The sequence below is a fragment of the Cynocephalus volans genome, chromosome 4 (genome assembly GCF_027409185.1).
Source record: "Cynocephalus volans isolate mCynVol1 chromosome 4, mCynVol1.pri, whole genome shotgun sequence".
In the NCBI taxonomy this organism is placed as follows: Eukaryota; Metazoa; Chordata; class Mammalia; order Dermoptera; family Cynocephalidae; genus Cynocephalus; species Cynocephalus volans.
In genome coordinates, this window is record NC_084463.1 from 15,498 (window position 1) to 26,821 (window position 11,324).

General features: G+C 42.1%; 1 protein-coding gene and 1 pseudogene across 1 annotated transcript; one reads left to right on the forward strand and one right to left on the reverse strand.

Annotated features, from left to right (window-relative positions):
• Positions 1–1,981: 1,981 nt before the first annotated feature.
• On the reverse strand, positions 1,982–3,196 carry LOC134375045 (upstream-binding factor 1-like protein 1). Its single transcript, XM_063093169.1, has one exon. It carries the CDS (start codon positions 3,194–3,196, stop codon positions 1,982–1,984), a length of 1,215 nt encoding a protein of 404 aa, XP_062949239.1.
• Positions 3,197–4,673: 1,477 nt separating this feature from the next.
• Positions 4,674–5,561, forward strand: LOC134377034 (prohibitin-2-like; annotated as a pseudogene).
• Positions 5,562–11,324: the final 5,763 nt, after the last annotated feature.

Below are 11,324 nucleotides of genomic sequence, written 5' to 3' on the forward strand. Positions count from 1 at the left end.
TTCTGAAAAGTGACAAGGGCTCAGTATTAGGTAATTCTTTAGCTCAGTTATTCTTTCTATTAACATAACTAAGTGTGATGGTTAATTTCATGTGTTAGTTTGAATTGGTGGACTCAGTAGATTGTCGTCCCCAACAGAGTTGTAAATCATACAACCTTTTGAGGGCCTATACAGAACAAAATGCAGAGGATAAGAGTTTGCCTCTTTCTTTCCTGCCTCACTGCTTCAGCTGGAACATTTCATCTTATTTTCTCCTGCCCTTGGACTGAGATTTATACTATCAGTCCGCTAGTTCTCAGGCCTTCAGACTCATACCAAATTACACTAATAACCTTCTCAGGTATCCAGGTGGCAGACACCAGATTATGGAACTTCTCAATCCCATAACTTTGTGAGCCAATTGTTCATAATAAATCTCTCTCTCTCTTCCTCTGTGTTCTTTCTGTTTCTCTGGAGAACCCTAACTAACATACAAAGGAAAAATTACATTGATATATGGTAACAGGGATTTGATAAAAAATAATATACAAATATGACTCTTAAAGCCAATTAATAATATAAACAAATAGGCATCTTCTTAATATGCTGTAATTTTTTTCAAATGCATATGTCAGCCTCATTTCCATGGTTACAAATCCTATAAGCATCAGCTTCAAAGTCAGAAGCAAGACACGAACATATCACTGTTATTAGCTAACATAGTTCTGGATATTCCATTTGACACATTTAGAAAGAGAAAGAAATAGAGGTATAAAAATTGTGAATATTGCTATTATTTTCCAAAACTTATTGTTTACCTAGGAAAACTCCTATAAATCATAGCTCAATAAAATATGTAGGAGCAAAATAAACACTCAATCCTTAATGGTGTTCATATCAAAAGGATACAACTACTCATGTAATGCTAATATTCTTGAGAAAAAAATATAACAATAGCTAGGCATTTTCAGACAGAAAAGTCTCATGAGAATGCAGTAGCCTTCAGTAGATTTTCAAACATACAGGAAAACCAAAATAACTAAATCAATGATACTGGTGCATGAATTCAGACAGACCAGATACTGTAACAGAATATTGTACTATCTATCTACATCTGTACATTTCTATGTATCTCTCTGTTTATCCTGAATGCTAAAGATGACATTTATTTACATCTGTAGAAGCAGGAAGGATTTGGAGCTTCTGCCCAGAATAAATGCAAACTTCACTTAGAACCAGTGCCTAAAGCCATGATGCATTGCTCCTATGCAGAACCTCACTTAAACGTTATATGTAAGGTTTTTTGGGTTTTTTTACCTTACATTTTTTTGATTAGTAAGAACTGTCTCATTGAGCACTAAAACATACATATAAAAGTATTGCTGCTTCTATGACTCTGCCCACTTCCAGGTGTGGGAATGGCCGACTACTGACTTCAAGAAGTGGAGAGAGAGATACCAGGTGTATGACAATTTTCTTAAGGCACCTACCTTACCTCTAATCAAATACTCCCCACTCTGGATTTAGTGCAGAGCCCTGAGGGACAGTCCACAAAGAAGGGATGGGTCACAGACTCATGGGTGACCCCTACCACCTCTGGCAGGATAAAAATGAGCAAACTAAAATTTCTCACTTCAGGAATATTCAGTCTAATCCAGGGTGTCCCCCACAGCCCAAGCATCTCTTTGTTTATTCTGAGAGCCTTAACTGCATAAAGTTCCTCCAGGGGTGGTATTGGAGGGATGGGGCGGGGGGCAACTGACTCATAGTTATATTCATTCTCCACGTAGGTTCTCACCTCCCAGGTTTATGGACCCGATATAGAGAGTATTGCTCCAAGTTGCCTTCTTCCCACCTTGTCCTATGTTATACTGAGGAAGAGAAGAGGGAAGGAATGAAGCAAGGAAGTAAAAAGGAGCAGAAGAGTTCTCTCCCCTTGACACGGATGCCCTGAACTTTTGCTGGAAAGTTCCCTGTTCAACCCTTAGTGTATGAACAAAGCTCAGGTGGAGTCTGAATCTGAGGAGTCCCCTGAGGAAGATGAGCTGGAGCCACTGCCCTCAGATTCATCCTCTTCATCTTCATCTCCATTGCCATCGTCCTCTTCCCCGTCTTCCTTCTTATTCTCTTCTGATCCCCATGAGGGATGATAATTGACTTGAAAATTCTCTGTTGATTCTGTCCCTTGAACCTCCAGTCCCTGCTCCTTTCCAAGTCCTTCCTGAAGACTCTTTGCTGGTAAGGACTGCAGATCTGTTCGTCTAAACTTGGGGTTTGGGCCTCCTGTCGTGGGCCTGTTCTTACACTTAGTATAGGTTGCCTCTTTGTACGCAGCATATTCCTCGGGAGACAGACTCTTGAGCCAGAGATCCAGGTCCACCTTGTACTGTTTCTGCAGCTCCTCAGCCTGGCTGCTGTAATGTTCCTTCAGGCCCCGTGGGATGTGCTGCCAACGTCTGCCTATCTCCACCATCTGCTCTCTCAGGGTCAAATGTTGCAGCTCCCTACTCGACCATGAATCTTGGTGAAACTTGTGGTATCCATTCATAGGGGGCTTCCTGGGCTCTCCATGGAATTTCATCTTCTTGGAAAATTCATCAGTTTCTGGAGGAGACCTCACTTCTTTCACATTTCTCTGAAACTTCTGTTGGGTTTTGATATGGCTCCTCTTGGGGACACCGGATTTCTTGGAGTCCTCAACTAGATCAGGGTGGTCTTTTCCGAACTGAGCCAGTTTTTCCTCAAACTCTTGCTTCCCCTTTTGGAAATCCTCATATTTCTGCTTTATCTGCTTTGGGAGCTCCTTGTACTTCTCAGACAGCAACTTGTTCAGCTCCCGGTTGGTCGGCTCAGGGTTCCTTTGAGAGTACTGAGGCCAGTTCTCCTTGACAAAGCGGTTATATGCAGTTAGGGGCTTCTTTGGGAAGTCTGGATGTTTCTTGCAGTTTTTGCTTTTGTAGGTATTTTTAATGTGCTCCTTAGCTTCCAGGACTAATTCTTTCAAAGCATGGAACTTCAAGTTAACAGAAAACTCTAACCACTTGAGCTTACACATTTCTCCAGAAAAATCTTTAAAAGCTACTTTTTCCCAGTCTTGATGTGATAGGGTTGTTTTAAACAAATGACTGTTATTGGACAGGAGATTATTCTCCATGGATTCCAGTAGCCTCAGGATGTCTTCATTGGACCAGCAGTCTTGTCCTCTGTGCAGTACCATTTCTCGGTCTTCGGGTTGCTTATTAAATCCTAGTCCTTCAGATATCTCAGCAGGAGCTCAAACTTCACTCTCAAGATTCGGCAGATGATTTATTTCTGGAATTTCTGCAGTATGTGTGATTCTATGTTTCTGAGGAGAAAGAGAAAAAAACGTTACTCACTTTTAATGGTATGAATGAGAAAAATTACACCCCACTTGTAATATACTCATTCTATCATTAATTTACCATTAACAATATACAGTAAATGAAGAATCGCCTACTTCTAAATAGAAATTTATATTTTCCTTTCATATGCTACATTTGAAATGTTGAAAATATACACCAAAACCCCCTACTCCAGTCTGCCTTTTGCCAAATTTCACCAGAGCCTATCTTCAAGCAAACTGAAGAAGTCAAACACCAGGCCACTCAGTCAAGAAACTTCAGATAACAGTAAAGCCCTGGAGACTGAGAGCAAAACATTAAAATGAAAACAGAATGACTAAAAGGGAAAGAATATTCACTTCGTAGTGCCCTGATAATGGCCACTTGCTAATTGCAGACCAGATACCCACAACTAAAGTTGCAAATGAGGAGCTGGAACTAGAATGAGACAAGTTAATGATCTCCTCACCATATGCATCACCTGTGGTCTCTTTATGGGTGGCACATAAATCTGTAGTAAATGACTGATTGATAAAGTTTTTTGGAATGAATGCTTTCTGGTGAACCATACTGCTTCTCCTTTCTAGAAAAAAATTAATGAGTATTATAAAAGGTTTCCAATTCTACCTGGTTAATTCTTCCTCACATTTAAGTCTTAGGAGAAGTTTTACCTCCTCTAGAAAATCCCTCCCATATGCTTGGCACTTACAAGAACTTGAACATGGGACAAATCTGTCGGCTATTATTTTCTAATCAAATTTTTCTTCTAGTGTAACATCTCTGTGCATGTTTCTCAGATCACTTCCCAAATTCTCATGACCCTTTTAATAGTCTTTTCAGAATATCCTATTCTAAGCTAAGGCTCACATATGCCAATTTGCATACAAATACAGTGCATAAAACATTAGATAATACCATATATTTTGTGAATGACACAGGAGCAAGAGAAATATAACATGCACCTTCAGAAAAAGAATGCACGAGATGGCAAAGAAAACTTCAGACTTCAAAAGAAAGGGGAATTTCTGAGAATGAGCTTCTTAATATCAGAGAAGATGATTTGAGAACTATTTTTAATTCTCAGTGAGTCTAAAAGGTTTTGAACGCCGTCTAAAAATTTACTGGAAGATTGAAGATCCTAATTACAATAATATCACATAACTAATACATGTGTCTGAAAATAATAGATTAAAATATTCTAAAAGAGCTCCCGCGAGCACCACTGGCCGAACCCTCGTGTGAAATGTGAGATCCGTAACCTGGAGGGGTGCAGAGGCGGGCCGACACCCTGCTCCTGTCCTCTGGCGCTGTGCGGCCGCCTCAGGATCAGACATGTCCCAGACCGTGAAGGACTTATAGGGACGGCTGCCCACCGGGTCCCGGGGCATGGGCAGGCGCCGCGGTCTGTAGTGACCGCGAATCCGTGTTCACCACGAAAGGCGGGCACAGAGCCATCTTTAATGGGATTGGTGCTTGCAGCAGGACACCATCCTGGCCGAGGGCCTTCACTTTAGGATTTCCTGGTTCTAGTACCCCATTATCTAGGACATTCGGGCCAGACCCAGGAAAATCTCCTCCCCTACAGGCTCCAAAGACCTGCAGATGGTGAACATCTCTCTGCAAATGCTGTCTGGGCTCAATGTCCAGGAGCTTCCCAGCATGTACCAGCGCTCAGGGCTAGACTACCAGGAGCGAGCGTTCTGTCCATTGTCAATGAAATGCTCAAGAGTGTGGTGGCCAAGTTCAATGCCTCACAGATGATCACCCAACGTGCCCAGGTATCCCTGTTGATCCTATGGGAGCTGACCGAGAGGGCCAAGGACTTCAGCCTTATCCTGGATGATGTAGCCATCACCGAGCTAGGCTTTAGCCGAGAGTACACAGCTGTTGTAGAAGCCAAACACGTGGCCCAGCAGGAGGCCCGGTGGGCCCAGTTCTTTGTAGAAAAAGCAAAGCAAGAACAGCAGCAGAAGATCGTGCAGGCCGAGGGAGAGGCTGAGGCCGCCAAAATGCTTGGAGAAGCACTGAGCAAGAACACTGGCTACATCGATCTTCTTAAGATCCAGACAGCCCAGAACATCTCCAAGACGATCGCCACATCACAGAATCACACCTATCTCACTGCTGACAAGGTCATGCTGAACTCACAGGATGAAAGTTTCACCTGGGGAGGTGACAGCCTCATCAAGGGTAAGAAATGAGCCTGGCAACCAGAACTCCACCCCCAGACAAGATGTGGATGTGTTTCTTCTCCACTGTTTGAAGAGCCAGCTAAGGGTCCAGCATACACCCACCACGGCCCCATTATCATGTGATGGTCCCCTGTGTACTCCTCCTCCCAACTCCTCTTGGATTAAGGAAGACTGGAGAGCAACTCTTTTTCAGGGGAATGACTTTCCTCCTTCTGTAGTGGCAGGGGATGTTGGGACCGTGTGTGATCTCTCAGTGATTTCCTTCAGTGTTGTTCTCTCCTGCAAGGTTGGGAAGCGATAACCACCATCCCAGGAATTAGTAATTTTTTATTACTTAAAAAAACATTCTAAAAGATTAAAAGAATAATTAAAGTTCGTATCTGAGATAGAATAGGGGATAAGTCATAGCCCATAATGTAAAAAATGTTTTTGGAAAATTCTTCTTAATGAATGAAGACATAAATAAAAATAATTAAGTCTTGCAAAAAAAATTGAAATAAATCAAGAGTGGAGGATCAAAATGAAAGTAAACTAAAAATTATTGACTTATTAATTTCAAATATCAGAAAAAGTCCTATTTCATCAATGTCAGAAAACTAAAAGTAAAAACAAACTAACAGAACAGAAAGACAGTAATAAGTAAAAGTAACATTCATATAAAAAAGTAGAAAAAGGAATGAATAAATAATTCCATACATTGTATTTATGGTCACAACTTACTTTCAAATAATTTAGATAAAAGAAATTGTCATAAACTTCCAACAGCAGTATTTTTAAGCGAGGATTACCAAAAATAATAAATAAATAAATATAAGATGTATTCTAACTCAAAAAAAAGGTAAATTATATAAATTGACATTGGAAAACAGATGCATAATATTTGAAATATGAATCTAAAAAAGAAGAATTGCTATTTTTCCAATTCTAAAAGTTATGATGATGTGTATAGAGCAATGGAAATGAAAATAGAGTTATGTTTTTGTTATGTGGCTCTTTTACGAGCCAGGCATTTTTCCAAATTTTCCTCAGTTGACTAGTGTCTCCCTAAAGTGTATGTCTAAGTCCCAACCCTGATACCTGAGAATGTGACCTTTTAGAAATAGGGTTTTTGCAGATGTAATTAACTTGATGATTTCCAGATGAAATCATTCTTGATTTAATGGGACCTATATCCAATACCTCGTGTTCTTATAAGAGAAAGAAGAGGAAGGTTTGAGACAAAGGCACAGAGAAGACCATGTGGAAACAGAGGCACAGTGGAGTTATGCCGCCACAAGACAATGAAAGGCACAGGTTGGCAGCAGCCACCTGAAGCAGGAGAGAGGCACTGGCTGGAGTTTCCCTCGGAGCCTCCAGAGGGAACCAACCCTGCTAACCCTTGCTTTTCAACTTCCGGCCTTCAGAACTGTGAAAGAATAAATTACTCTTGTAGGCTACTCAATTTGTGATAATTCATTATTGCAGCCCTATGTAAATAATACACAAGTGTTTTACAATTACTATCTCATTTTTCTCCTCACAATTCCATGAAGTGGGTTTACTACTATTATTCTATTACAGAGATGATGAAAATAGAAAATCTAAGAATTTATATAACTTTCCAAAGTTGTAGAATAGTTTAAAAATAATAATAATAATAACAGAAGACTGTTTAAAAGAACATTCAGAGAGCAAAATAGATTTTGTAAATTAAAAATACCATAACAAAAATAAAAACTTCAAAATAATATTAGAAATACAAAAGTGAGAAATTTGATTAACAACAGGAGATTGTAAAATTATGAGTTAGAAAAAATCAGAAAACAGACTCAGGTGGTTCAAGATAATGTAATGAAGGGACTACTAATAATGCTGTCACCAAGGTTAGGAGAACCATCAAGGTAAGGCTCTCAAGTCTAAAAATAGGGGGAAGCTGTTTCCACTCACAAACCTGAAAGGGAAAAAACAACCTCTAGATGAACAGGAGGGATCAGCTGGTGGGCATGTAAATCCTGAGAAGAGATTTTTAGTACAGAGAGTTTGAGGATGAGGTGGCAGGTTTAGCGAAAATTGGAAAAATTAATAAAAAAGAAATATAATAACAGTACATCTTATGGCTTAGCTGTGATTTCATTTTACAGAGAAACAATAATGGATAGAATAATTAAACCAAAACTCATGATGTAAGTGTTTTGGGAAAATAAGAGAAAGGAAAACAGTGTGTGTGTGTGTGTGTGTGTGTGTGTGTGTGTGTGTGTGTGTGTGTGTGTGTGTGTGTGTGTGTGTGTGAGAGAGAGAGAGAGAGAGAGAGTTTAAGGAGTTAAATAACTAAATTCCTCACTCCTTTTAAAGTCAATAAACACTTTTCTGTATTAAGAAATATCAGAACAAGTATATTATTTAGAATTATATACAGTATAATTGGGACTGTTTTGTCAGGCATGTGAAGATGAAGAAAACAATCTCTCTCTCATCAGAAGCTCACATACACCAACAAATAAAATATCAACCAAAAATCACCATTGTGGAGAAATATGCAGGTGCTGTGTGAGATGACAGGAGGAAACCGTTCTCTGTGTTTCATGCATTTTGTCTTCTGCACTTATACATAGACATACTCTTCTTATTACCTGTGGGCAGAATGTGAGAAAAATGACTATACACAGACAGTCTAAAATTAGACACCCCCAAAATTTAAAAAAAACCAAAAACCATTCACCAAAATTAGTGAGCAAAATGAGTTACTTTTTATTACTATTATTATTATTTTATTACGGTGACAGAGCAGTACAGGGATTGAAATCTGGGCCCTCGTGTTATCAACACCACTCTCTAATCAACTGAACTAACCGGTCAGCCCCAAACTAGTCACTTTCAATACTTTATTTTATTTTATTTAAAAACCTCACAACATCTACCCTGGTACAAAATAATTGATTAGTATTGCATCAATCTTGGTTAGAACACAACCTTTTTTTCAATACTCTTGCATTTAAATAACCTTAATGTAAAGGGTAACCATTGTTGAGAACAGATCAACATACTCCACAATCATGTCAGACGTACTTTTCAAAGGTCATCCACATTTGGAAGTCTAATATATTGTGTTTTTAAAATAAATGACAGTAGGTTTTCAAGATGGCGGCGGCTGCGGCGGCTGGCGCGGAGTAGCTGAGGTGGAAAAGGTGGCCACTGGGCCTCAGGCAGCCGGGAAACTTGTGGACCTTCCTCTGGCCATCTCTTAAGGGAGGACTGCTGCTGCTGGCCGGTCGTGGGGGCTCAACGCCACTTTGCCCCCGGCAGGAGAGGCTGCCTCATTTTCAGGCAACAGCTTTGAAGTGTGGAGCAGGAAAAGAACTGATTCTTAGCTGCAAAAGCGAGTCTTGAAACAGGGAACACGGCGCCAGGGCTGCTGTGGATGCAGCCAGGATCCCGGAGGCTGGGGCCGCACTGAAGGCGGCCAGCTGCCCTATTCAGGATTCGAGGTTTCAGGCCGGCATTAAAGAAGATTCCTGGGAGCGCCCGAGCCGCGCCGCGACTGAACAGCCTGAGGCGGCAGCGCCGAGAACACGGAAGGCAACAAACCAGAGACAGAGCGAGCGCCCGACCTGGCACAGCACTGTGAGTGATCCCTGGCACAGCTCTGTTCGGGGGGTGGATGCCCACGCGGCTCCTGCCTGCACCACCAGGCCACTCACTGCCCCGGTGCTGCCTCCATTTTCCCAGGTGCGGGCAGCTCCGCCCTGCTCGGCCATCACTGAGCCCATTTGCTTGGCCTGGCGCGGGGCTTTCCGGACCCTGCGGGCCGGCCTCCTCTCCCACTCCCTCCGCGGTTCTCTGGCGGGGCTGGGGGTGTGGGGCGTCCCGACCAGTGTTGGGAGGGCTAGGAAGTACGGGCGGGCCGACTGTCACTCCACCACACCCTGGACTCCGCCCCGGTAAACTTCCTGTTACTGGGAGGCAGATACCATCTCTGCGACCACCAGTTTGGAAAAAAGCCTAACGAATTTCTGGTTGGGAATAGTGTGGTAGGAGAGTTCCCAGGTCCGCTTGAACCTGCCGGAGAGCAGGCTGCAGGCGGGCACTAGACTCGGTTTATACCGGGGGGATACAAAGGTGAACAAGACCCGAGAAAGATCTACACAGTGCTACAAAGGCACCCAGAGAGACCGGTCGTCTGTGCCTAGCAGAAACCTGGTAGACTTCCTGGGCGAGGCGGTGCTGAGCAGGGTCTTGAAGGCCCAGCTGATAGACGAGGGGTGCAGAAGACACACCCCAGCCCAGCACAGTGTGCACAGAGGAGGAGACGTGCGGCCAGGGAGGCGGAGACTCGACAGAAACCACACACCCGGTGGGGTCGCCACTGCACGATCTAACAGCCTGGGCCAGAGCACACAGAACGGGGAGAAGTCCTGTACAGAAAGTGAAAGCTCAACAGAGATCACACACCCTGTGGTACGTGATCCACCAGCCCAGCAGAGTCCAAGCTGACCAGAAAGGTGGATCCCCGGAGAAGCCCAAGACTCGAGGCAACCACACACACAAGACACTAGAGGCCAACTGAGCAGTCACGGCGGGGGCCATACCAAATTGGCAACCACAGCAACATCCTAGTTAGTCATTAGTCTCAAACCAGTGGACTGTGAAACCCCCTGCCACAATGAATAAACACCAAAAAAAAGACACCAGAAATACATAAAATAAATGACAGTAGGTTATCAGGATTACTACTTCTAGACCAGTGTAGGAATCATTCAGCAGAAAATCCTCTCAATTCTGGTACATAAGTGTGGTCCGCAATGCCACCTTTCCACATCTATCAATAATTTCTGGATTGTTACTGGGCACTTTAAAGACCAAGAATGAAGCCTGAAGTTCTAAATGAGAGCACCTTTCACATTCTACAATATTTTACAATTAATTTTAGGCCCCATGCCAAAAATAAAACCACAGATAGCTAGGCCTTCCCCTCCAGAATTTCACAATTTGTATATACGAGGAACGTAAAATAAAGGGGAAAAAAATCATTAATTTCAAAACAATGATAGAGACCAAAATTCTATAGCTCAAGAGTAAACTGAAAACAATTACATGATTTTTATTAACTAGGCTTCTGACAGTTTGGTTAAAAAAAATTAAGGGAAAGACACATGAATTCTTCTCAGAATTCTGTACTCGCCTGAACGATGTATAATTGTTCTGATCAGTGCTTGCAAGAAAATCTACCCAATTGACAGGAGTTCTACGTACTCTGGGCTGTCTGGACGGCAGCTGTAACTTTCTCAGGTTTCCACAGTTCAACCAAATTCAAGGGCCTCTGAAGAGAACAAACCTTGCATTTAGAACTCTTTTATATTAGGCTACCTAAAGGCTCACCCTGATTAGGTTTTTGGAGTATCCAGTCAATACCTGAAGAGCGGAAGGATATACCTTCACCATTGATTGGATTAACTCTCTTACTAATTTCCATGAATAACCCACTTCAAACGCCCATCCCTAGTGCTGGTTTTTCTGGGCACTGGTTTTTATACACCCACAGGACAAATTCATGTCTGAGTTTCTGGGATCCTTCCCCGTACTCTCATTCCAGCCTCAACATCTGACAATATTTTAATATGACATTTGAATACACATCCTTCCCTTCTTTCATAATTTCTGCTCTTTCTTCACTGTGATCTAGGATTTTATATCATCTGCATTTCATCACGGCAATTTAAATCCCTTCGTTCCTGATCAATGTCTACAGTCTTTAGAATCAAAGATTAACATGTCAGTGATTATTGTGGGTGGTTTGAGAAAAAGAGTGAAAGAG

Coding starts and splice junctions, on each gene's coding strand:
- LOC134375045 (XM_063093169.1), bottom strand. CDS start 3,196: ATGGTACTGCACAGAGGACAAGACTGCTGGTCCAATGAAGACATCCTG.